The 27809-nt window shown below is 47.6% G+C and overlaps 1 protein-coding gene across 2 annotated transcripts in view; it reads left to right on the top strand.

Annotated features, from left to right (window-relative positions):
* CC2D2A (coiled-coil and C2 domain containing 2A) overlaps window positions 1-27809 on the top strand; it is a 171811-nt gene that overhangs the window by 109690 nt on the left and 34312 nt on the right. For both annotated transcript variants that reach the window (XM_077280027.1, XM_077280028.1), the window contains exons 24-28: window positions 9103-9208; window positions 11659-11768; window positions 25264-25360; window positions 25451-25549; window positions 26460-26636. In XM_077280027.1, the coding sequence (XP_077136142.1) occupies window positions 9103-9208; window positions 11659-11768; window positions 25264-25360; window positions 25451-25549; window positions 26460-26636 (589 nt within the window). The remainder of the gene's footprint in view (window positions 1-9102; window positions 9209-11658; window positions 11769-25263; window positions 25361-25450; window positions 25550-26459; window positions 26637-27809) is intronic.

The raw sequence follows: 27809 nt of genomic DNA, 5'->3' as shown, positions 1-27809 counted from the left end.
TGTCGTCCCTGGAGTAGAACACTGGGCGGCTGACATATTCAGCCGTCAGGGTTTTCCCCTCAAGTGAGTGGGAACTTCACTCGGAAGTCTGCCTTCACATCTGCCTTCACTGGAGTACTCCAGATGTAGGTCGGATGGCGTCCAAGCTGAACGCCTATGTACTCCAGTTCATGGTTTGGCTGCAAGATCCAAGTCCATCGCAGTGCATACTCCGTTTCTTCCACGGTACCAATTTCCATAACTCCTCTTCCACTACGTCTGAGACCTTTTTGGAAGCGGAAAAGGCCCCCAGTGATCCTGGGAGACCCGCACTGACCATGTCAGGTTTTCTCGCTTGCGGTACTAGTATTTCTCCGTCTTATTTCGTCAAAATTGGAAATATGGACCTTCTCGCAGGGAGTCTCCACCTGTAGTTCTTCCCTACCGGGTACCGTTAGATCTGGGGGACCTTAATGGTCCTGGGGATCTTACATTACACTCCTTTTTCGATCCAGAAAGACTTTACACGTCACTCCCCTTTTTTCTATGCGTTCTTGTCATCCTGATGAGTCTTCAGAGCTTCCCACTCTGTTCCTTTCAGTCTTTTTTCCTTATTACCATCTATGCATCGTTGCCCTCAAGCCATCCCATTCCCTCGTTGCCAAGGTGGCTTTGTATTCCCACTGTTGCAGGGGCATCGTCCTCTCATCTTTCGGCTCCAGTCCACACAACGGAATGGGTTCTCCATACTCTGGAAGTAGTGAGTGCTCCAAGTGGGTACGTATCGAGGACGGCGTCCTTCCAAAGGTTGGACACTTTGCTTGGGCTTCTCGATGGTAAGTAGGCTTCCCGGGTCACAGGAAGGGTTTAGCCGGGTTCATCGGCCACGTTAGCCTGGTGGATTCTTTTCACCATCCAGGAGTCCTTCCGTGCTAGATGTCAGCCTATCTCCCTGTCTCAGGTCCGCATGCATTCTTGAAGCACTATAATTCACACACTTCCACAGATGTGAGTCTGGGCCGGCGGACTTTGCAGGCCGCCTTGGCGCACTTGTAAGTAGCGGTTACACGGCCTGATCTGATGTTGTCCCCACCCAGGGACTGCTTTGCGACGTCCCATGGTCTGTGTCCCCCAATGAGGCGAAGGAGAAATAGGGATTTTTGTGTACTCACCGTAAAATCCTTTTCTCCGAGCCATTCATTGGGGGACACAGCTCCCTCCCTATTATTAGTTGTATTTGTTTTTATCATTTGATATGTTATACTCTCATATATAATGTGACATGCTATACGCTTATATGTTATTGATCTCCTACTGCTTTTGCACCGAACTGGTTAGCTGGGAGCCAGCAGAGGGGTGTATACTGCAGGGGAGGAGCTAACTTTCTTCGTAATACTTAGTGTCAGCTTCCTGGTGGCAGCAGCATACACCCATGGTCTGTGTCCCCCAATGAATGGCTCGGAGAAAAGGATTTTACGGTGAGTACACAAAAATCCCTATTTTTTTTTTATCTCGGTAGGCAAAGTGAACCCAAAAACAGGTGTTCTGCCATGTCGTGTTATTTTTTTTTTTTTTTTTTGCGTTTTCTGCATTCACCATATAGGACAAATGTTATGATATTCTATGAATTCGGACGAATAAGAACATATCACGACCCAATTTTTTTTCTTCGTTTTTTCTTTATATTTTACTTACATTCTGAGATAAAAAGAGTAATATGAACCATTTTATTTTATTTTTTTTCAATATCTCTATGTACATATACATATATATATATATATATATATATATATATATATATATATATATATATATATATATATATATATATATATATATATACCGTATATACTCGAGTATAAGCCGAGATTTTCAGCCCAAATTTTTTGGCTGAAAGTGCCCCTCTCGGCTTATACTCGAGTCATGATCGGTGGCAGGGTCGGCGGGTGAGGGGGAGAGGGCGCTGAGGCATACTCACCTAGTTCCGGCGTTCCTGACGCTCCCCCTGCCCGTCCCACGGTCTCCGGGTGCAGCAGCCTCTTCCCCTGTTCAGCGGTCACGTGGGACCGCTCATTAGAGAAATGAATAGGCTGCTCCACCTCCCATAGGGGCGGAGCCGCATAATTCATTTCTCTAATCAGCGGTGCCGGTGACCGCTGATAGAGGAAGAGGTTGCGGCACCGAAGACCAGCTGTCCGGGGGAAGGAGCTGGACGCCGGGAGCAGGTAAGTATGTCATATTCACCTGTCCTCGTTCCACACGCCGGGCGCTGTCTCCATCTTCCCGGCGTCTCTCTCTCCGCCCTGACTGTGCAGGTCAGAGGGCGCGATGAAGCATATAGTGTGCGCGCCGCCCTCTGCCTGATCAGTCAGTGCGGAGAGACGCCGGGAAGATGGCGCCGAGGAGCTGCAAGCAAGACAGATGAGTATGTGTTTTATTATTTTTATTGCAGCAGCAGCACAGCTATGGGGCAATAATGGACGGTGCAGAGCACTATATGGCACAGCTATGGGGCAATAATGGTGCAGAGCACTGTATGGCACAGCTATGGGGCAATAATGGTGCAGAGCACTATATGGCACAGCTATGGGGCAATAATGGACAATGCAGAGCACTATATGGCACAGCTATGGGGCAATAATGGTGCAGAGCACTATATGGCACAGCTATGGGGCAATAATGGTGCAGAGCACTATATGGCACAGCTATGGGGCAATAATGGTGCAGAGCACTATATGGCACAGCTATGGGGCAATAATGGTGCAGAGCACTATATGGCACAGCTATGGGGCAATAATGGTGCAGAGCACTATATGGCACAGCTATGGGGCAATAATGGACAATGCAGAGCACTATATGGCACAGCTATGGGGCAATAATGGACAATGCAGAGCACTATATGGCACAGCTATGGGGCAATAATGGTGCAGAGCACTATATGGCACAGCTATGGGGCAATAATGGTGCAGAGCACTATATGGCACAGCTATGGGGCAATAATGGTGCAGAGCACTATATGGCACAGCTATGGGGCAATAATGGACAATGCAGAGCACTATATGGCACAGCTATGGGGCAATAATGGACAATGCAGAGCACTATATGGCACAGCTATGGGGCAATAATGGTGCAGAGCACTATATGGCACAGCTATGGGGCAATAATGGTGCAGAGCACTATATGGCACAGCTATGGGGCAATAATGGTGCAGAGCACTATATGACACAGCTATGGGGCAATAATGGACAATGCAGAGCACTATATGGCACAGCTATGGGGCAATAATGGTGCAGAGCACTATATGGCACAGCTATGGGGCAATAATGGTGCAGAGCACTATATGGCACAGCTATGGGGCAATAATGGTGCAGAGCACTGTATGGCACAGCTATGGGGCAATAATGGACGGTGCAGAGCACTATATGGCACAGCTATGGGGCAATAATGAATGGTGCAGAGCACTATATGGCACAGCTATGGGGCAATAATGGTGCAGAGCACTGTATGGCACAGCTATGGGACAATAATGGTGCAGAGCACTATATGGCACAGCTATGGGACAATAATGGTGCAGAGCACTATATGGCACAGCTATGGGACAATAATGGTGCAGAGCACTATATGGCACAGCTATGGGACAATAATGGTGCAGAGCACTATATGGCACAGCTATGGGGCAATTATGAACGGTGCAGAGCACTATATGGCACAGCTATGGGGCCATAATGAACGGTATGGAGCATCTATTTTTATTTTTGAAATTCACCGGTAGCTGCTGCATTTTCCACCCTAGGCTTATACTCGAGTCAATAAGTTTTCCCAGTTTTTTGTGGCAAAATTAGGGGGGTCGGCTTATACTCGCGTCGGCTTATACTCGAGTATATACGGTATATATATATATATATATATATATATATATATATATATATATATATATATATACATACACACACACACACACACACACACACACACACACACACACACACACACACACACACACACACACACACACACACACACACATATATATATATATATATATATATATATATATATATATAATTTATTTATTTTTATTTAAATTGGTCCCACTAGGAGACTTTGGACCTGCAATCACTTGATTGTACACTGCAAAACTGTAAGGCTATGTTCACACATTGCTTTTTAAATGCAAATTTTAAGCTGCGTTTTACAGTACCGGCAAAAGCTGAGATTTCGGAAATCTCAAGCACACACATTGTTTTTTTTTTTTTCTGACTAAATTGGAAAATTGCTGCGTTTTTGAAGACTGCAGCAGGTCACGTCTTTCAGTTTTTTTGCAGCATTTTTTCACCCATCGCAATGAGTAAGTGCAAAAACGCAGGTATCAGGTTTTGCTGCATTTTTGGTGCAAAAACGTCAAGAAGTTGCATCATTTTATTTCATGGGGCACTAAACTTTATCAACATGCACAAGAGATAATAAAAACGCAGCAAAAATGCAGCAAGAGAGCAGGTTTTGCCTGTGGGAGTAAAAATGCAGCAAAAACGCAAAGTGTGAACGTTGCCCATTGGTACAGTGTATTAGGAAATTATCAGTTGTCTATGCTGGGCTTCACAGTTATACAAACACGGTGGCCGCTTGAGCCTGCGGTATACACCGTGGCTGTCAGAACGGAACCATTAGCTCCCTGCAATCATATGGGCCTGGCTCTTTCTAGGCTCGCAGGATGCTGGTTCTGTTCTACCTATGATGCTGTATAGAGGAGTAGATTCTTTAGGGAGCCCTGAACATTTCACTGTATGGACGTCACATTAGTGGTGACCCTGTATTTCCATGATTTTGGAGGAGAGCTTTTCTTTCGTTGTACAATAACATGATTACTGTGCATAAAGCAATGCGGGCGTGATATCAGATACCATTAGTAGGTATGAGCTTTATTGGTGTCTTCTATACACAGGCCTCAATTATTAGGCCTCAGTTATGTTAAAGCTGTCTTTACCAATCAGAGCTCCGCTTTCATCTCTTTAACTTACTGTTGTAATATGAAAGCTGCGCTGTGATTGGTTACCAAGGGCAATAAGGACCGTTTTCATGCCTCTCACCCTTTTGTATATCCCTGTAGCTTTCTCTATGGTAACATATCCTAGCCACTGTGAATATACAATAGATGTGCCAAGGACAATGCGGCTTTATTACATTTCAGTGTGCGTCTATATCCACATAATCGGATTCTAGCGCTGACACAAAAACCCATTTCTTTTGTATTTCTTCCCAATTTTAAAGGGGAGGATGCACATCCCCACATATGAGTGTGATGGAAGTTGTTCACGGCAGTAAATAATCTGTGTCTATAGACACGGCATTCTACAGAGAAGAAACATGTGAATCCGATTTACCCGAATGATAAGATTCTGAAATCATCTTACAAATCATTATTGATCTCTCTCTCTCTTTCGTTCTCTCATCATTTGTCATGGAACTGAGAAGAAATTACCTCAAAGATTGTCCACTGCATCTTTCTTCCTGGATCATCCATGAGCAGCTGGTCAGGTTAAAAAGGAGGGGATAAGCGAGTAACACTATCTACCATTGCTTTTATAAGGATCCCTGCTCACATCCCTCAGACACATCTTGGTTATGTACATTGGTGGCAGAAGAGACCAATTTCCTCCAGAAGTCACATAATTAGTAAATTGAGTAATACTGAGAATAAATTACACACAGGAGGACTACAGCTGTTCTGTGAAGGCCTCAGAGGTTTGTTTGCAAACACAATGGATCAAACAGCATCATGAAAACCAAGGAACACATCAGACAGGTCAGGTTTGAAATAATTGCTCAAGCTCTGAGCATCTCATGGAGTACTGTTAAATCCATCATACAAAAATGGAAGGCGTTTGGCACAACTGCAAACCTATCAACCCAAGGACATCCAGCTAATCTGACTTCCCAATCATAGAGAGCACTAATTAGAGAAGCAGCCAAGAAGCCCATGGTCACTCTGTAGGAGCTGCAGAGATACACAGCTCAGGATGGAGAATCTGTCCACAGGATACCTATTAGTCGAATACTACACAAATCTGACCTTTATGGAAGAGTAGCTATTTTTAAAAACAAACCATAAGAAGTCACATTTGACGTTTAAAAAAAGCCATGTAGGGGGACACTGCTAGCAGGTGAAAAACGTGCTGTGGTCAGATGAGACCAAAATAGAACTTTTTGGGCTGAATATAATATGTGTGGTGGAAAACTGACACTGCACATCACCCTGAAAACACCATCCCCACAATCAAACATAGTGGTGGCAGCATCCTGCTGTGGGGATGCTTTTCTTCAGCAGGGACAGGGAAGCTGATCAGAGTTAATTGGAAGCTGGATGGAGATATCTCATTGCAATCCTGGAGGAAAACATGTTAGAGGCTACAAAAGGCTTGAGACTCGGGCATAGGTTTGCCTTCCAGCAGGAAAACAACCCTAACATACTGCCAGAGCTACAATGAATGGTTTACATCAAAGCATATTCATGTGTGTGAATGGCACAGTCAAATTCCAGATCAAATCCCTTTGAGAATCTGTGGCAAGACTTACAAATTGCTGTTCATACATGTATCCATGTAATTTCACCTAGCTAAAGCTAGTGTGCAAAGAAGTAAAAATTTGTAAAAAGTTCAGGGGTTTCTGAAAACCTACCCAGAGTTGAAAGAGCTTCTGATCAAGGTATGATGCGTCAGAGTCCATTTCCGCAAGTCAGCTACAGCTGCCGTCACTCTGGCAGTGCTGCAAGTGCCTGCTCACCGACTAGTATGCAATGTGCCTACAGACTAGAACTCCACATTGCACATTTTGACAAGGCTTTGTGAGCAGCAGAGGCCAGTTGTGGATTACCAGCTCCAACAAACCCATCGGTAGTCAGGTCAGCCTCTGCACATAACAACTGAGGAGTAGGCATGGATATCTGACATTTGTGAAGTTCTCCAAGACTTCGAGGACACCACAAACAGGAGCTTTGTGACGCCATAATCAGCGCAATGATCCCGCTTCTGTGCTTACTTAAACAGTCACTGCTGACAATTAAACATGAAGCTATTAGTGATGAGCGAGTATACTCGTTGCTCGGGTGATCTTCGAGTATTTGTTATTGCTCGGAGATACAGTTTTCATCGCCTCAGTTGCATGATTTACGACTGCTGGACAGGCTGAATACATGTGGGAATTCCCTAACAAACAGGCATTCCTCACATCATGTATTCAGCGTATCTGGCAGCCGTAAATCATGCAAGTGAGGCGATGAAAACTATATCTCCGAGCAATAACAAATACTCGGAGATCACCCGAGCGTGCTCTGGAAAACCCGAGCAACGAGTACACTCGCTCATCACTAGAAGCTATACATGTGGACCAGGTAGAGATGGAGGAAGACGTGAAAGGGGGAGCTACTGCCTAGACTCATCTCATCTGCTTTTTCCATGTCCCTTGCTTTATATACATCTTGCCCAAAAAAGAGTACTGGTAGGTCACCCTGCTAGACCCATGCTACAAGGACAACCTTGCATCTCTCATTCCTGAAGCAAAGAGGTCTACTAAAATGGTGCGATACCAGAGAGCCATTTTGAAAATATGTTGAAAAAATTCCCATCAGACAACGATAGCAGCAGTGAGCAATCTTTCTTGCCCAACCAAGGAGGAGAGGCGAGAGAGACACACACCAGGCACAGCAGAGGCAGGGTTACACTGTCAAAGGCAAGGGTCAATTTCATTACACCCTACCAGCATCCAGGCCTTGATGACCGGTTATTTTTGACAAGGAGGGAAAAGGTTTTATAGATTTTCAAGCAATACATGGCCACGAAAACCAATATATTCCTTAATTCATCTGTAGCCTTCAATTATTGGGTCTCAAAGCTGGACACCTGGCATGAGTTGTCCCTCAATGCCTTGGAGGTGTTGTGCTGCCATGCCGGTAGCATCTTGTCTGAGAGGGTTTTTAATGCCGCTGGGGGGTCATAACAGACAGGTGCTTTCACCCGTCAACAGAAAATGCTTACAGGCTCACTCTGATAAAAATGAACAAAGCCTGGATTAGCCCTGACTTTTCCACACCCTCAGATGACAGCAGCACATAGTGTTTTTCATTTTCAATATTTGAATGAGTTCCTCCAGTTGTTGCGTTCAAGTGTGTTTGGATAACCCTCCTTATAATTTTTTTTCTGGCTTTGCACTGTGTACAGAGCCTTTGAGTGTAGAAGTTCCACAGCTACTCTTTCTTCATATTTGAATGAATCACTACAGTTGGTGCCTTCAAGATTATATGGATTGCCGCCTGCTTGTAATATTTTACAGGTTTTGCACTGCGTGCAGAGCTTTCATGAGTGCGCGAGTACATTTTGTTCACTATTTGAATGAGGCACTCCAGTTGGTGTCTTCAAGGGTGTATGGATGACCCTGCTTGTAATGTTCAGCAGGCTTTGCACTTAGTGCATAGTCTTTATTAGTCTAGGAGTACCACAACATGGCAATTTGAACAGAATGTGTATGAGGCCCTCCTTTATGTCTAGTACAAGGTGTATATGTGTCCCTCTTCCATCAAATGTTTGGCAGTTCTTGCTTCCTTCATAAGATACACTGAAATTTCCAATTTTTTAATAAAAATTGAATTTTTGGTTTACTTAAATTAAATATTTTTTTCTAAATTCTTTTTATAAGTTTGCAAGTGGCAATGTCAGGGCTCATTCACACGAGCATATAACATTTCTGACTGCTATCTGATGTTTTATCGGATAGCACTCAGCCCTGTGTTATACTATGGGGCAGTTCAGATCTGCTATTTTTTTTTCTCATACCAATTCAGCATGATAAAAAAAATCGCAGCATGGTGCGACTGGCTCCGGAATTTGGATCATGCGCCCCAAGTCTATGGGTGTTTGTGAACCATCGGACTGCACTTGAATGTCATCTGAGTGCAGTCTGACATCGCTTAACTCAGACAATGAAGAAGATGGACAAATTAAGTTCTCCACCTTCTCCACACCTGTGATACGATTCTTACTCTCATTTTCTGATGTTCTCTATTCATGTGCATCAGCAATATTAAGATGATTTTAAGATACCGGTGTACTAATACATACGTTTTCTTCCTAGTAAACCAGCCCTGCCGTCCAAGTCAACAAGGTCATTTAATGAGATGTTTACAGCGTCTGCCTCGCCCCGAGAACAGGCCCAGTCTCTAGAGAGTTCAGTTAACCAGGTAAGATGGTGAATAAATTCCACAGGATTCTAAAGTTATCCCTTGCATTGAGCATATTTGGCATTGGTTGATATTTTGCAAGGATCCCTTGAACTGGAGCACAAACATGGCAGACAGTTGCAAAGTTGCCCACAAAAGTGGGCTGTAAGAATTGTTCCTGGGGTGTGACATCAATGTCCTAAATTTGGAATTGTAAATGTATGTAGTTGCCCTCAGATAAGTCACAGATCGAGGTTAATATACTGCAGCACAGTCCAAAAGTCAATGAAACAAAAATGTGCCAACTCAAGGATCTTCTTTTTGGGGTGTATTTATTAGCTCTGTGTACATGTGATAATCGTTTGTCTGACTCAATATTTAGTTTTATCTGGTTTTACATTTTTTTTTTTTTATATTGAGAATCCGTTCAGCCAAGCTGCATGAGCAGAGCAGCAGTGTAAAGCATGGGGAGGAACAAAGTAGGATGAGCTTCTAATGGCACTATTAAAGGAGTATTCCCATCTCAGAGATCCTATCCCAATATGTACTATGTGTAATAATAATATTCGCAATTACCCACAATTAGAAATGTAAATGATTTGGTATATCTCTTTCCTCATGTGTAGTCGTTGCAGGACCTTAGGTATCCATGGCTACGACCACTGATTTAGTGACAGCTAGGTGCTAATAGTCGTAACTATGGATACCTAAGGTCCTGCAATACCTGCACATGAGGAAAGCGACATCGTGAATCAGAAGAACTATACTACATTTCTAATTGGAGGTATTTGCTAATATTATTATTATTATTACACCTACTACATATTAGGGATAGAATCTTGGAGATGGAAATACCTCTTTAATGGATTTTTAGCTTACAATTTCAAATCAGCTCAGCTTTTGTTCACTTTCCTTTATATTACTGTGATTATTTTGTGATGGCCATGTACAGTCATGGCCGAAAGCTTTGAGACTGACACACATTTTGGTTACTGGAATACAATTATCAGCATTTTATAACTTTTTACATTTTTATTATCAAATGCATCAAGTTTATGTAAAGACTCAAAATTTTACAGTGTTGTCTCTTATTTTTCAAGACTGCTGCCCTTCGCCCTGGCAGATGGATAATCGGTTCTGGGCCGAATCCTGACTGATCACCCATTTTTGACTAATCAGTGCTTGGAGTTTATCACAATTTCTGCATTTTTGTTTGCCCACCCGCTTTTTGAGAATTGACCATAGGTTCTCCATGGGTTTGAGATCTGGAGAGTTTCCTGGCCATGGACCCAAAATTTCAATATTTTGTTCACCGAGCCACTTAGTTTGCCACGTTTACTTGTGACATGGTCTTCATCATGCTGGATAAACATTGTTCAGCACCAAATTGCTCCTGGATGGTTGGGAAAAGTTGCTTTTGGAGGAGATTTTGATAGCATGCTTTATTCATGCCAGTGTTCTTAGGCAAAATTGTGAGTGAGACCAGTCCTTTTAAAATGAAAAGTCCCCACATATCAATGGTGTCAAGAGGCTTTACTGTTGGCACACAAAGGACTCATGGTAGCTTTCACCTTTTCTTCTCTGGACAATCATTCTTCCATATATCCCAATGATTGTGAAAGGGGCTTCATCAGAGAAAATAACTTTACCCTCTGCAGTCCAATCCTTCTACTTTCTGCAAAGTTATTTTTTCTGATGAAACCCCCTTCAGACTGTTAGGGACATCTGGAAGAATGATTCTCAGGAGAAGAAAAGGTGAGGGCTACCATGAGTCTTGTGAGTCTTGTACCAGTAAAGCACATTGACACCATTAATGTGAGGGGTAACTTTTCATCTATGGAGGGGCTCACTCATAATTTTGTCTTAGAACACTGCCATTTATAAAGAATGGGATCTAAACATCCTCCAAGAGCAACTTCTCCCAATGATCTAGGAGTAATTTGGTGATGAACAATGCTTTTCCAGCATGATGGAGACCATGTGACAAGTCAAAAGTGGTATCTAAATAGCTTGGTTACCGAAACACTGAAATGTTGGGTTCATGACCAGGAAACTCCTAGATCTCAATGCCATTGACAACCTGTGACCAATCCTCAAAAAGCACAGAAATTGTGATCAACTCCAAACCCTAATTAGGCAAGAATGGATCATCATCAGTCAGGTTTTGGTTGATCTCTAGGTGCTAGGACGAAGGGCAGAATTCTTGAAAAATAAGGATCAACACGATAAATATTAAGGCTTTACATAAACTTGATATATTTGTCAATAAAAGTGTAAAAACTTATGAAATGCTGATAATTGTACTTCATTAACATAGAAACAAAGATCTAAAAACACTGGAGATCTAACTTTGAGGACCTAAACTTGGATCGGTCTTACAACTTTTGGCCACAACTGTGCTTGTATGTCACTTGTATGTGTCCATGTATACATGACAGCCTATTACTCCACTATATTTTCTGTGATTTCAGGTATTGGCCCGACCATTTGTAGAAGTTTCATTCCAGCGCACTGTGTGCCAGACTTCAACAGCCGACGGGCCGAACCCAAACTGGAATGAGGAGCTGGAGCTTCCATTTAGGTACACAGGGCCTTATTAATACTGGAAACCATTATGCAGCAAAAAATGGTTTCAAAAAATGTATTTAATTAAGTGTACTAATAGGAATTCAATACAGTGTGCACATAATACCACCACCTAGTAATCAAGTAGTACACAAGTACTATACTATACAGTATACAATGCCGAGAGCTATACACCGTGTCGGACTAGAGTACATTGGGCCTACTAGAGGAAAACATTACTGGGGCCCACCATGCAGCTAGAAATAAAACAAGACCACCATTTGTGTGGTAATACCAGCAAATATTGTATAGTGTATTATTGTTTTAACATGTGTAGCCTATCCATTTGTGATAAAGTAATGCACTATTAATACTGCCACACACTGCTGTAATAAACTCGCTGTGCAATTTGCAGATATCCATGATCAGTTTCTGTGTTTTCAAGCCAAGTATCGTAACCTAATAAAGAGGAAGATGACAGAGAAAGTGAGACCGACACCACCAAATATATAGAGGGATGTGCCCATATACCCAAGGACAATAGTAAGGAATAAAAAAGGAAGAGGGTATGGATTAGGCATAAACATCTCTACAATATCACCAAAAACCGAGAATAGTATAAATAGAAATATTTCTTAATGAACAAATAAGGATTAAAAACCTAAACCCCTGATGAAGCCACATTTGTGGCGAAACGTTCCTATTGTCCTCTTGTGGGTAGTACCAGTTGGTCAAACGTCCTTTAGGATTTGGTATTTGTTTATATTTGGTTTATATTACAGCATTTACAGTACCTGTTCTTATTTGTATACCCTCTTGGTATATGCTGTACTTGTTTTTCATTTAGCAAATAATATAATAACAGATCCAGCTCACCGTAGATGACTCACGACCCGTTCGGTGGTTACAGACACCTGCCCTGCCGCGGCCCAAAATGGGCTAATACATGAAGGAGGAATCCAGCTCAACAAGCAGGTTCTTCTTTATTTAGATGAGAACATCTGTCAAGATGATAGGGTTAGGTTGGCGTTGGCATCAACGCGTTTCAGGTGTCCGAAAAACCCTTGAGCTGGATTCCTCCTCCGTTTATTTCTCCTACGCCTCATTGGGGGACACAGGACCATGGGTGTATGCTTGCTGCCACTAGGAGGACACTAAGTAGACAGAAACATTAACTCCTCCTCTGCAGTATACACCCCTTCACTGGATACAATTTCGCCAGTTCTTGCTTAGTGTCTTAGGAGGCACTTGGGTCTTTTTTCCCAGACCCCAACTTTATTTTGATTTTTGATTTTTTAATTTTATGTAAATTTTTAATTTTTTATTTAACGGAGTGAAGGGGGCGACGGGTCCTTTTTTCATAGGGTCCGCTCTCCCCCGAACCAACAACAGGCGAGCACGGCGAGTATACCTCCCCGTCCCTCTCCTGCGACGTATGGCGCACATAAAGTTTGCGCCAGGGCAACGGTTCCTATACGGTCCCGCTTTCCCCCAATCCCCTCCAGGACCCTGCATTACAGCAATGTAATTTGGAGAAGTATGCAGTCCGGAGGGGATGTTGTGCCGCAGCCCCCTCTGCTACTGCAGTGTGATGCATCAGGGGCCTCTCCATCCCCATCCAGGGTGCATGGATTGAGTGCACATCCTCACAGGAGCGTCCGCAGGCCTGTGAGAACCGGGACAAGGGGCTGTAAGTACCTTCAGGGGACCCCCCCCTGCTCCTCCTTAGCGGTAGCGTTGCGGTCCGGGTCCCCAGGGAGAGGCACCGCCGACCGGGGGTCGGTGGTGCTCGGCGGCGCTACGTCGCGGCCGCCGCCGCACATCGTCGGCAGGCCCTAAAATTTAGTCCCCGGCTTCTTCAGCCGGAGTAGGCCGCAGGGGAAAAATCTCCTCCCACGGCCGTAGCTCCGCCCCCTACACGGCGCTTCTCGTCTGGGACGAGAAGCGCTCTCCAAATCTCGGGGGCCATATTCTCACTCTCTCTCTGTACGGAGCCCACGCTTCTGCAGCGCTCCAAGGAGAATTCCTGGAAAAGAACCGCCAATCTTTCTCTGGGGACACAGAAAGGACCGTGGGTAAGCTGCTTCAAGAAAGCTTAACCCCTTCTCTGCGCATACTGCCCGCTCTGTCCCCAAGGCACTATGTCTCAATCCAAGGAGACAAAAAAGGGTAACAAGAAGCACACAGTGTTTTTCACTGTATGTGCCACTTGCAATGCGGCCCTGCCCCGAGCCCACACTAGCCCTTTGTGTGTAGACTGCGTCTCACCCTCTGTGCAGCCGCCCCTTGCCGACGCCGGTACCGTCGCTGACGCCGCTCCCGTCGACCCGGTAGAGCCTAGCCCCCCTGAGTGGGCAACCTCTCTGTCACGATCTGTGGCTTCCCTAGCCAGGGCAATTGACTCCCTCCGGGGCCCCCCTCCAGGTCGGACCATGGAGGATTCAGACGACGATATGGATTCGTCTACCAGCAGGGGGCGTAACCGGTCACTTTCCACCCGGGGCTCTAGAAAACGTGTTCACGTTTCATCCCCTGACCATCAGCTAGCGGGCCCTTCAGTACCCGCAAGCTCTGCTTCCCGGTCCCCTTCTCCTAAATCGGATGACTCTGAATATGAGTCCGACATTTCCTACGTTCAGGACCCCCCCTCCTCCCAGGAGTCTCTCGACTCTCTCATTGAGGCGGTAAATCAGACCCTGAAGGTGACTGAGGACTCCGCATCGGAACCCGAACACGCGGTGTCTTTCAAAAAAACTAAACGGGTTAAAAAGGTTTTTGTCACTCACCCTCACTTCAAGGAGGTTGTACAAAAACATAGGGATCGCCCAGATAAACGCTTCATAGGACAAAAATTCATAGAGGCCAAATACCCCTTTTCTCGGGAATTAGTCAAAGACTGGCTACAGTCTCCCTCGGTGGACCCTGCTGTGTCACACCTCGCGTCCAAGACCATCCTGTCTCTTTCGGACGGTTCCTCCGTTAAGAACCCCTCCGATCGCCAGATTGATTATCTGGCTCGTTCCGCCTTCGAGGCCACAGGAGCGTCTCTCTTCCCATCCTTCGCCGCTTCCTGGGTGGCTAAGGCTATGGTCTCTTGGACTGAGACTCTTTCCTCTAACATCCAAGCCAGTGATTTACCTCCAGAAGCCAGCATCCTGGTTAACCAGATAGCGCAGGCCGGAGACTTCATAGTCAACGCCTCTATGGACGCAGCTAATTGCGCTGCACAGGCAGCCGCCAATGCAATCTCCATCAGGAGAGCCCTGTGGCTCAGGGATTGGCGAGCAGATTCGGCTTCTAAACGCTCTCTAACAGCCCTGCCTTACCAGGCTGGTCGGTTATTTGGAGAAAAATTGGACCAAATGATCTCGGATGTTACCGGAGGGAAAAGTAAATTTCTCCCCCAGCAAAAGCCTACCCGGCCCTTTCGGTACCAGCAGCAACCTCCATTTCAGCCGTTTCGGCCCAATACCAACTGGTCTTCCTCATCTCCTACCCCCGCATCAGGACGAGGTTCGCGCGGTGGCCGAGGCACCCAGGTCTCTTACAGACCTAATCGTAACTGGAGACCCAGGCCTAAACCTCCCGGATCTAAGGGATCCGCATCCCAGGGATCCTCCGCCCAATGACTCCTTGCACCATCCGGTGGACTCCGACAAAGTAGGCGGACGTCTACTTTTGTTCCATCAAACCTGGCTCTCAGTCGTTTCCGACGAGTGGGTCAGAGATCTGGTGTCCACCGGATACAAAATAGAATTTTCCTCCCTCCCCCCTACACGCTTCTTCCAATCTTGCCCTCAAAGGTCAAAGACTACAGCGTTTCTCCAGGCAATACGGGCACTACAAAGGGACGGAGTCATCATTCCGGTCCCCCTAGAACAAAGATTCAAGGGTTTCTATTCGAATCTGTTCGTGGTCCCAAAGAAGGACGGATCACTTCGTCCGATCCTAGACCTGAAGCTACTAAACAGATTCATAAAAATCAGACACTTCAGGATGGAATCCCTCCGTTCTGTGGTCGCGTCTATGGAAAAGGGAGAATTCCTGGCTTCCATAGACATCAAGGATGCCTACTTGCACATACCAATTTTCCCTCCGCATCAGCAGTTCCTTCGCTTCGCCTTTTGCGGGGAACACTTCCAATTCGTGGCCTTGCCCTTCGGTCTCGCCACCGCCCCCAGAGTTTTCACGAAGGTCATGGCGGCTGCCATGGCCATTCTTCATTCCAGGGGAGTGGTGGTAATTCCGTACTTGGACGACCTACTGATAAAGGGTCCTTCCTACCCGGCGTGCGAAGAGTCCGTCGTTCTCACGGTGGATACTCTTTCTCGTCTGGGATGGAAGATAAATTTCGGAAAATCTTCTCCAATTCCGGCTCAACAAATCTCCTTCCTGGGGATGATACTAGACACTTCCCGCGGTCTGGTCATACTCCCTCAAGACAAGGTTTTGGCCTTGCAGCAGGGAGCCCAGCGTCTTTCTCGCCCAGTATCCCACTCCATTCGCGCCAGCATGCGAGTTCTCGGGCAGATGGTAGCGACCATGGAAGCGGTCCCATTTGCGCAGTTTCACCTCCGTCCCCTGCAACATGCACTATTGTCGGCTTGGGACGGCAACCCGTCCTCCCTCGATCGCCGATTCATCCTGTCCCCTCGGGTCAGGAAGACCCTAAGGTGGTGGACGCTGAAGTCCTCCCTAACTCAGGGAAGGTCCTTTCTCCCAGTACGGTGGCTGGTGGTGACCACCGATGCCAGTCTCATAGGCTGGGGAGCGGTCTTCAACCATCACACAGCCCAGGGGCGGTGGTCCGCTCAAGAGTCTCGCCTTGCCATCAATATCCTCGAGATTCGAGCTATCAGGCTAGCATTGTACCAGTTTCACCGTCTTCTGGCAGGTCATCCAGTCAGAATCCAGTCCGACAACGCCACGGCCGTGGCGTATATCAACCGTCAGGGCGGAACCCGCAGCAGGACGGCCATGCTCGAGGTGTCTCACATCCTCCATTGGGCGGAGTCGAACCATTCGACCATCTCGGCGATCCACATTCCAGGTGTGGAAAATTGGGCGGCGGATTTCCTCAGCCACCAGGGCATCGCCTCCGGAGAGTGGTCCCTCCACCCGGAGGTCTTCCAGCAGATTTGCCATCGCTGGGGGACCCCGGATGTGGATCTCATGGCTTCCAGGATGAACAACAAGGTTCCTCAGTTCCTTGCTCGGTCCCTCGACCCACGGGCCCTCGGAGTAGACGCCCTGGTCCTGCCTTGGCGCCAATTCCGACTCCCGTACATTTTTCCTCCTCTTCCCCTACTACCGAGGGTCATCAAAAAGATCAGGACAGAGGGGGTACCAGTGATTCTCGTCGCGCCAGACTGGCCGCGTCGGGCATGGTACGCCGAAATGGTTCAGCTGGTAATCGACGTCCCTTGGCGTCTTCCAGATCGCGCGGATCTTCTTTCACAGGGCCCAATTTACCATCAGAACTCAAGGGCCCTGTCTTTGACGGCCTGGCTGTTGAGTCCTGGATTCTAGGCCAAGCGGGTTTCTCTCCCAGGGTGTCCTCCACCATGATCAGAGCTAGGAAACCTGTTTCCATGCGTAGTTATCACCGTACCTGGCGAATTTTTTTCTCATGGTGCGAGGCACAGGGACGGTCTCCTTTAGTATTTTCTGTTCCTTCCATACTGGAGTTTCTTCAGTCCGGACTAGAGTCGGGACTTGCCCTTAGCTCCCTAAAGGGTCAGGTTTCGGCATTGTCAGTTCTTTTCCAGCGGAAGATTGCCAATAGGTTGCCGGTGAAAACTTTTTTCCAGGGAGTCTCCCGTGTGGCGCCTCCCTACAAGTCACCCTTAGATCCGTGGGATCTCAACTTAGTTCTCGGAGCTCTTCAGGAGGCTCCCTTCGAACCGCTGCAGGACGTTTCCTTAACCTTCCTTTCTTGGAAGGTAGTCTTCCTGGTAGCCGTCACGTCCATCAGACGGGTCTCGGAGTTGGCTGCGCTCTCCTGCCGCCCTCCCTTTCTAATTTTTCATCCGGACAAGGCGGTATTGAGGACCTCTCCCACCTTTTTGCCCAAGGTCGTCTCCTCTTTCCACCTCAATGAGGAGATTGTTTTACCTTCGTTCTGCCCGACACCTGTCCATCGCATCGAAAAGGCTCTACACACTCTTGATGTGGTGAGAGCTCTTCGTCGGTACGTCTCGAGGACGGCTCCCTTTCGTACGTCAGACGTCCTGTTCGTACTTCCAGAGGGGCCCAGGAGGGGTTCTCCTGCTTCAAAAGCCACTCTGGCAAAATGGATTCGGTCAGCCATTCAAGAATCCTATCGTGTCAAGGGTGTGCCTATCCCAGCTGGGATCAAGGCTCATTCTACTCGGTCGGTGGGCGCCTCGTGGGCCATTCGGCATCAGGCGTCGGCACAGCAGGTCTGCAAGGCTGCGACGTGGTCCAGTTTGCACACTTTTACCAAGCATTACCACATTCATTCTATTTCTTCTGCAGACGCCGCCCTTGGCAGGCGCATTCTGCAAGCGGCAGTTCCTTAAGCCGTAAGCCAGTGGTACATGGGGTATTAGCATATTGCTCCCCACCCAGGGACTGCTTTTGTATGTCCCATGGTCCTGTGTCCCCCAATGAGGCGTAGGAGAAAAGGAGATTTTTGTTTACTTACCGTAAAATCTTTTTCTCCGAGCCATTCATTGGGGGACACAGCACCCACCCTGTTAGCCTGTTTTGGCTTGTTGTTACTTCTTTGGTTTTGACATAGTTGTCTTTGTTCATGCTCCTACTGCTTTACTACCGAACTGGTTGAAATTGTATCCAGTGAAGGGGTGTATACTGCAGAGGAGGAGTTAATGTTTCTGTCTACTTAGTGTCCTCCTAGTGGCAGCAAGCATACACCCATGGTCCTGTGTCCCCCAATGAATGGCTCGGAGAAAAAGATTTTACGGTAAGTAAACAAAAATCTCCTTTTTCACACATTAATATTTGGCTTTCCCCATTTATCTTGATATTCCACCACTGTCTTACCTATAATTGTTTATATGGATCAAGGTCGGTTCTCCGCATGTATTTTTCTGTGTGGACGTTATTGTCTTTTATATGGTTTTTAATTCTTTTTTTTTAATTCATTTTGTGTCCAATAAATATTTTTAGTTTTCTATCTTCGGTTTATGGTGATACTGTAGGGACATTAGTGCCTGTTCCGAACCCTCTTCCTTTACTCTGTCGCCTCATTGGGGGACACAGGACCATGGGTGTTATGCTGCTGTCCACTAGGAGGCGACACTATGCATAATCTGAAAAAGATTAACTGTGGCTCCTCCTGTGCAGTATACACCCCTGGACGGCATCAGCCTTCTCCAGTTTTTGCTTAGTGTCGCAAAGGAGGCACACCTAAAGATTTTTACTCCGTTTTACTCCGTTTCCCGTTTTCCGACGGGATTACAGATGAAGAAAAGAGGGTCTCCTGTGAGACCCCCGGCATGGCTCCTTCCTCGGCCCCCTATTATGGGGTGCCCAGTTGAAGTTGAGATGGCTATTCCCCATGCTGCTCCTTCCCCAACCCCTCGGGTGTTGGTTCGAAGTCGAGACCCCCCTCCTTCCCCAATTCCTTTTGGTTTCTGGGTTGAGGTCGAGGCGAGGATAAAGGCCCCTGAAGGTGTGACAAAGGCACCCTCCCTATCCCCCTCTGGGGGTATTAGGTTGAGACACCTCAGGTAGGGCCTGTACAGGCAGCATCCTACAGCTTCCAGCAATGGGCCAGCACACTGCGCCTGCATCCAGGGACCCCAGCCCAGCTGCGGGCTCCTGTTGGGGCCGGGGGGAGTGCAGGCAGGCATGGCACATACAGACACAGGGCTCCCTGCGCCCCTGTCTCTGCGGCAGCACCAGCTCTATACTGCCTCAGGGGGACCCCAGTCGGGCTCCCCCTTCCGCTTATAGCCCCACCGCCATCCTGCCTTTAAATCCGGAGGGGTCCGGTTCAGATCCGACCCCCTCCCGGACTTTCGCGCCGGCCTGGAGCCCTTCTGGGCCTCAGGCATCTAATTTAGGCCCCGGCTTCGGCCTAGCTGAAGCAGCAGCCTCCTCTCCGCCCCCCAGCCCGCCCCCCGGATGACAAATATGACACTCTACAGTGTCATACAAGGTGCGGATCGAGACAGAAAGGGCGGGTTTTTTATAGCCTTGCCGCCTTTTTCCAGCTCTCCGCCCCCTTCTCCTCCTCTCTCCTCTGTCTCAGCAGCCATTTTCGGCTGCAGATTAACCCTGCATCTCCCGGTCTGCAGGACCAGGACCAGGCAGCCAGTCTCCGGGGGGCACAGGACTGTGGATTTTTGGCGCTGGACCTAGGGGTACACTGGTGGGGTAAGATCACAGCTGGGTTATCTTTACTCAGCTGTGAATCCATATTACCTATAAGGCTCCCCTGTAGGTTCTCTACCCCTGTAAGGTCCATCTGCTGGCAGCACTTCTGCACTCTGTGCACTATGCCGGGCTCAAGGTCTAGGAGAACCAGGCAGAACTGCTATCATGCATTCTGCACAGCCTGCGGGACCGCTCTCCCCAGTAGTAGCACGTACCCGCATTGTCAGAACTGTATACAAACTACTGTGTCACAGCCTCAAGAAGCTCCTGCCAATGCCTCGGTGTCTAATGCCACACCGGAATGGGCTACTCAGATATCGCAATCTATGACGCAGTCTATAGATAACCTAACTTCCACATTGCTTCAGGCTCTGCAGGGTCATGCCCCGGCAAAGGGAGAGCTTGACTCAGGAACAAGATGACCCTGGCACATCCACGTCTAGGTCACGACGCAAGCGGATCCATAGATCAAGTCCATCTGCGTCATCCCATAGCACACGGTCATCCCCCTCTAGGGAGAGACACCGTTGCTCCAGGTCATCTAGACCGTCCCATTCCAGGGACAGACAATGCAGATCTCCTCAATCCCCAACCAGAAAAGGCCTCCTCCCCAGCTCACCCAGCAGGGGACGCCTCAGTGATACACAGGATTCTGAAGGCATCTGCGACTCTGACTCAGACAGAGAAACTGAGGGGTCCCTGATCCCAATCCCTCCTAGCAATACAGCGCTAGTTGAGGACATAATATCGTCCATCCATCGGGTGCTGGACATTTCTGATCCGCCACCAGAGGCCCCAGAACATCAGATTTCCTTTGAAGGACCTCTGAAGCCGCCTAAGGTTTTCTCTAACCACCCAGAGTTTAAGGCGATCCTTAAAAAACAGCTCTCACAGCCTGAGAAAAAAATTAGCTAATCGCAAATATCTGGAGGCGAGGTACCCCTTCCCACAGAAGGACACCAAGGAATGGACAGATCCACCTGAAGTGGATCCCCCAGTCTCCAGGCTAGCAGCACAGACCCTCCTTTCACTGCCAGATAGCTCAACCCTAAGGGACGCAGCAGACCGGCAGGTAGAACGCATGGCTCGTTCAATTTTCGAGGCAGCAGGGGCATCCCTGGCTCCCGCGTTCGCCTCAGTTTGGGCTGCCAAGGCCATCCTGGCCTGGGCAAACAATTTACAAGCCTTCCAAGCATCCGCTCCTGAACTGTCGGACCAAGCGGTTCAAATTGCTGTTGTAGCAGATTACATGCTCCATGCAGCTCTGGATTCAGCAAGGGGAGTCGCGGGGATAGCATCAAACGCCATCACGATTCGGCGTATCCTCTGGCTGCGGGAATGGAAAGCGGACGCAGCCTCAAAGAAGTCCCTCACGCACCTCCCCTACCTCAGTGGGAGACTTTTCGGTGAACAGTTGGACACTATGATATCCAACGCCACAGGGGGTAAGAGTACTTCTCTTCCCCAACTGAAACCTAAACGCACTTACAAGAAGCGTAACCAAACTCGATTCCGATCCTTTCGGAATTCCTCCGGCTGGTCCGTCTCACGTCCAGTACAAAATCGTAACCGTTCCCCACGCAGGGACAACTCACGATCGACGCAAAGGTCGGACAAGACCTGGCAGTCAAAAGCAGGCCAGTCTAAGCCCAGAGGAGGAAAATCTCAGACTTTCTCCTCCTCATGACTCACGGACTCCGGAAGACACCACACCAGTAGGCGGCCGACTTTTGCTCTTTCATCAAGTCTGGCTGCCTATTACAGAAGACAGGTGGGTCACGGAACTAGTGTCTTCCGGATACAAAATAGACTTCACCTCCAACCCACCGGACCGGTTCTTCCTCTCTGTCCCCCCAAAACCGCCAGCCAAGGCTCGAGCCTACCACCAAGCGGTCTCCTCGCTTTATCAATCAGGAGTCATAGTACCGGTACCCACGACCGACCGCTTCCGAGGGTTCTACTCCAATCTGTTCGTAGTTCCCAAGAAAGGAGGCAGCGTACGGCCCATACTAGACCTAAAACAGCTCAACAAATATGTACGGGTCCGTCATTTCCGCATGGAGTCCCTTCGGTCCATCATTGCGTCCATGGAGAAGGGAGAATATCTCACCTCCATAGACATACAAGACGCATACCTGCATATACCCATTGCACCTGCCCATCAGAGGTTTCTCAGGTTCGCAATAGGCCAGGACCACTACCAATTCGTGGCTCTCCCCTTTGGACTCGCCACGGCTCCCAGAGTGTTCACCAAGGTCATGGCAGCCACCATGGACGTCCTGCACTCCAGAGGCATAGTAGTCGTTCCATACCTGGACGATCTACTCATCAAGGCTCCCACCTTCAAGGACTGCGAGCTCAGCGTCTCAATCACAACCGATACTCTCAGTCGCATGGGCTGGTTAATCAACCTACAAAAGTCATCACCAACCCCGAGTCAGTCCCTGACCTTCCTGGGAATGTTATTCAACACCTCCAGGGGTCTAGTGCTCCTTCCCAAGGACAAGGCACTGGCTCTCCGACTAGCAGTTCGCACCCTCCTCCGCAAACCCCCTCGATCTCTCCGGTTTGCCATGAGAGTCCTCGGCAAGATGGCAGCGGCAATAGAAGCTGTCCCATTTGCCCAGTTTCACCTCAGACCTCTCCAACTAGCCATTCTCAAGTCCTGGGACAGGAATCCCTTTTCTCTCGACAGGGAGTTCCAGCTAACGTCGTCAACCAGGAGGTCCCTGCACTGGTGGCTCAAGCCAACCTCGCTAGCAAAGGGGAAATCCTTTCTCTCAGGTCAATGGAAGGTCCTGACCACCGACGCGAGCCTGACGGGTTGGGGTGCGGTGCACCTACACCACAGGGCACAGGGCAAGTGGTCCCCAGCGGAAGCGACCATGCCCATCAACATCCTGGAAATTCGTGCCATCCTACTGGCATTGAGGGCCTTCCATCACTTACTGGCAGCCTCTCACATCAGGATACAGTCGGACAATGCCACGGCTGTGGCATATGTGAATCATCAAGGGGGGGATCCGCAGTACCCAGGCGATGCGGGAAGTGTCACATATCCTCCGCTGGGTGGAGGACACAGGGTCGGTTCTTTCGGCGGTCCACATTCCGGGTGTGGACAACTGGGAAGCAGACTTCCTCAGCCGACAAGGAATAGACTCAGGAGAGTGGTCTCTCCATCCCGAAATTTTTCAACAGATCTGCCAAGGTCTCCAACTTCATTGCCAGAACACACGATCCGCGGTCGCTCGGAGCAGACGCTCTGGTTCAGGACTGGACCCAGTTCCAGCTTCTGTACATTTTTCCACCTCTCCCCCTGATATCCAGAGTGGTGAGGAAGATCAAACAAGAGGGAGTTCCAACCATCCTCATTGCACCGGACTGGCCCAGACGCACATGGTACGCCGACATCGTACAACTCACAGCAGACGCCCCTTGGCGTCTCCCCGACCGCCACGATCTTCTATCACAAGGTCCGTTCTACCACCAGAACTCAGGGGCTCTCAATTTGACGGCGTGGCCCTTGAGACCTGGGTTCTAACCCAGGCAGGGCTCTCGGCAGATGTCATTGGAACCATGATCAGAGCACGGAAACCAGCCTCTGCCAAGATTTATTACCGTACCTGGAAAGCTTTCTTTACCTGGTGCGAATCTCGTGGCCAGATCCCACTCCCTTATTCCATACCCAAAGTACTTGGTTTTCTCTAATCGGGTCTGGAGGCCAGGCTGTCATTGGGCTCGCTTAAGAGCCAGGTGTCAGCCCTCTCAGTGCTTTTCCAAAAGCGCATTGCTACCAAGCCGCAAGTAAGGACTTTCCTTCAGGGGGTTTCCCGATTGGTTCCCCCCTACAGACGACCACTAGAAACGTGGGACCTCAACCTGGTCCTGACAGCATTGCAGGAACCACCCTTCGAACCTCTTAAGGAGGTCCCGCTCCGCCTTCTTTCCCAGAAGGTGGTTTTTCCTGATGGCAATCACCTCGCTACGCAGGGTGTCTGAACTGACAGCACTCTCCTGCAGACGGCCTTTCCTGGCATTTCACCAGGACAAGGTAGTTCTTCGTATGGTCCCATCCTTCCTCCCGAAGGTTGTGTCCGACTTCCACCTCAATGAGGAAATTTCACTACCATCCCTTTGTCCGGTTTCGGTTCATAGAGTGGAGAAGGCTCTGCATACGCTTGACCTTGTCAGGGCTTTGCGTATATACGTGTCTAGGACTGCGTCCTTCCGGAGGTCTGATTCCCTTTTCCTCCTTCCGGAAGGCGGCCACAAGGGTATGCCAGCTTCCAAAGCTACTCTTGCCAGGTGGATCAAATCCACCATACAAGAGGCGTACCGCCTTAAGAATTCTCCTCTTCCAGCCGGTATTACGGCACACTCTACACGGGCGGTAGGGGCCTCCTGGGCCATTCGGCACCAGGCTTCGGCACAACAAGTGTGTAAGGCGGCCACTTGGACTAGCTTACACACGTTTACTAAACACTACAGGGTTCATACCCAGTCCTCAGCGGACGCGAGCCTGGGTAGACGTGTCCTGCAGGCGGCGGTGCCCTAAGTGTACGGGCCTGTCTGCACAATATTCGTCCATTGCTTCCCACCCAGGGACTGCTTTAGGACGTCCCATGGTCCTGTGTCCCCCAATGAGGCGACAGAGTAAAGGAGATTTTTGTGTACTCACCGTAAAATCTCTTTCTCTTAGCCTCTAATTGGGGGACACAGCTCCCACCCTGTTGCCCTTTCCGGGTTGTTGTAACTGTTGAGTTCTCATATTGTTTCTTGAGCTCGTACATAGTTGCCTTCTTACAGGCATAATTATGTTATTCATGTTACGTTCCTCCTACTGCTTTTGCACAAAACTGGAGAAGGCTGATGCCGTCCAGGGGTGTATACTGCACAGGAGGAGCCACAGTTAATCTTTTTCAGATTATGCATAGTGTCGCCTCCTAGTGGACAGCAGCATAGCACCCATGGTCCTGTGTCCCCCAATTAGAGGCTAAGAGAAAGAGATTTTACGGTGAGTACACAAAAATCTCCTTTTTTGTTCCTTCCTAGATATTGGGCATTTGCCCCTTTTGCGCCGTCCCTATAACCCAGCCGCTCTCCCGGACTGATTGTACAATGTATTTTGTGTGTTGGTCGTCTTCTAGGGCTCCCAATGGTGATTACAGCACGGCCAGTTTACAGTCTGTTAAAGACGAGGTTTTCATCAATGTCTTCGATGAAGTTTGCTTCGATATTTTGGAGGTAAGGGTTAAGCAGAGTTATAAGTCTTTGCACCATCGAAATCGACAGGTTTAAAGGTTACGGTAGTGTAAAAGCAATCATTTATCACAGGATGATCGTGAGAAAGGAAGTGGCATCCATACAAGAGTGGAGCGACACTGGCTGGGATCCATCCGAATTCCATTCACTACAATCTATTTCCAGGCCAGGGTAAGTGCATTCACATCTAAAGACAAAAAACAAGAATAATGATCTCATTCTATCATAAGTATGAAGGGAGCAAATCAATAAAAGTGAGTCCTTAAGGGGGATTCCGACTTTAGCAAATAATTTATTTTTAACTATTTGCAGTCCCCCCATAGATTTTACACTTCTGGGCAGTCCATGCATGCGATCATGGAAGAGTGCCTACCCCTGAAGACACCAATTACGTTATGTGTTGTATTGTAGCGTAAACAATGTCCTTTGTCTTTTGTAAATACTGTGTCATGTGAATAGTGTTATAAGGTATAGTGTGACAGGTATTGATAATATAAGGCGTAGTGTAATGTATAGGTATGTTGATGGTTGACTATAAGGTAAGATAGAGTTAATGTTTGGGATTAGCCCACAGTGGGAGAGATTAGTTTAAGGGAAAGCGACTGGTTTCCTGTTTCTTTTTTAGAGACATAGGTTTTTTGGGAGTGTGAGGTATGCAGAGCTGCAATTACAGGGTGAACCTGAGTAAGAAGAGACCGTAAAGAAAGGGATAGTGAGATCCTGAAGAGAAAGTGACAAGAGTGGCCTTCCGGAGACAGGTCCTAGGAGAGGACATCTAGGCACAAGAGTTTGAGCCTGTAACACAGAAGATAACGGACCTTAGCAGGACTGAGAGACTGGGACTAATGAAGGGTCCAGAGCGGTAGATCCAGGGTGAGAGTAGTGGAAGAAATAGTATGCGGAACTGCTGAGCAAGTAAAGATACCTTTAATTATTCAGACGCCATTGTTTGCTCTGTTTAATAATAGAAATTTGAGCTTTCTACTAAAAACCGTCCTTGGGTCAATAAAGTTACACAATATTTCTAGAATTGTATCTGTTTTTTGTTTTTTTTAAATTAAAAGTTCTTGTGTTTCTGTAGATTGATGGAACATTCCGGATTGATGCCCCACCTGTTCTGCTTGGATACAGCAAACAGCGCACCCTGGGCAATGATGGGGGTTATGAGTCAGTACGAAGCCTGAGTCAGGGATCTTTTCTGACACTTTTTATCACCATTGAACCTCAGCTCGTACCTGGAGAGCCCATCAGAGAGAAGGCAAGTGTAGTGTCATCATCTACATGGTGCACATCAATAGAAACAACTGGTATTCGTATCCATAGGAGTCCAGTGGGCGGGGCTAACCTGTGATTGACAATCTTCCCTTTATGACTTTACATGCAGAGATAGTTGTCAGTCACTAGTAGGACCATCCACTGGACTCGTATGCACACGTCAGGAATTTCAATGAATAAAATACAAGTTTTAGTGAAATTTATTTTAAGAAACTGCAAAAAGTACATGACCACCGCTCCAATACTTGTAAGCCAGCGGATGGTCGTTTAATAGTATGTTAGGAAGGCCGACTGCACATCCCATGTACACAGAACCATTTGTTAAAGCAATTTTGTTCTCATTGTACTCAGCAGCACATGTCTTGTTTACACAGGACACTGTGCTGCCGAGAATGTAGACTTTTAAGCAAGCCTAAAAGATCTGCGTAGCATGGAAGGGTAGTCTGTTGTACAGCAGATAGAACCTCATCTAACCAGATCAGGTTTCACTAAACACGCTCCAACATATTCTCACTGCTAAACATAAACTTGCACCAAATTCTAACAACAGGGAAAAAAATGGAGCTTTTTGATCTGACACCTCAATGGATTTTGAAATCAACACAATCTATTATGGTTGGGTGCCATAAAGATGATAAGTGATTAGCAACCTATTGCTTAGGATTAGTTACCTATTAGAGGGGTGGAATCAGGGTCAGTGCGGTTGCACATGGCATGGGGGTGAATGCAGCAACCTGTGCAACATACTGACCCTGATTCCACCCATCTAATAGATAACTAATCCTAATTTCTTTCCTATATACAGTTGTACTCAAAACTTTACATACCCCGGCAGAATATTTCCTTTCTTGGCCTTTTTTCAGAGACTATGAACGATAACGCTAAAACTTTTTCTCCACTCATGGATAGTGGTTGGGTGAAGCCATTTGTTGTCAAACTGCTGTGTTTTCTCCTTTTAAATCATAATGACAACCAAAAACATCCAAATGACCTTGATCAAAAGTTCACATACCCTGGTGATTTTGGCCTGATATCATGTACAGAAGTGGACACAAATGGGTTTGAATGGCTGCTAAAGGTAACATCCTCACCTGTGACCTGTTTGCTTGTAATCGGTGTATGTGCAGAAAAGCTGAGTGAGTTTCTGGGATCCAGA

The sequence above is a fragment of the Ranitomeya variabilis genome, chromosome 1 (assembly GCF_051348905.1).
Source record: "Ranitomeya variabilis isolate aRanVar5 chromosome 1, aRanVar5.hap1, whole genome shotgun sequence".
In the NCBI taxonomy this organism is placed as follows: domain Eukaryota; kingdom Metazoa; phylum Chordata; class Amphibia; order Anura; family Dendrobatidae; genus Ranitomeya; species Ranitomeya variabilis.
The sequence above is the reverse complement of the archived record's forward strand: the minus strand, read 5'-3'. Positions and strand labels throughout refer to the sequence as shown.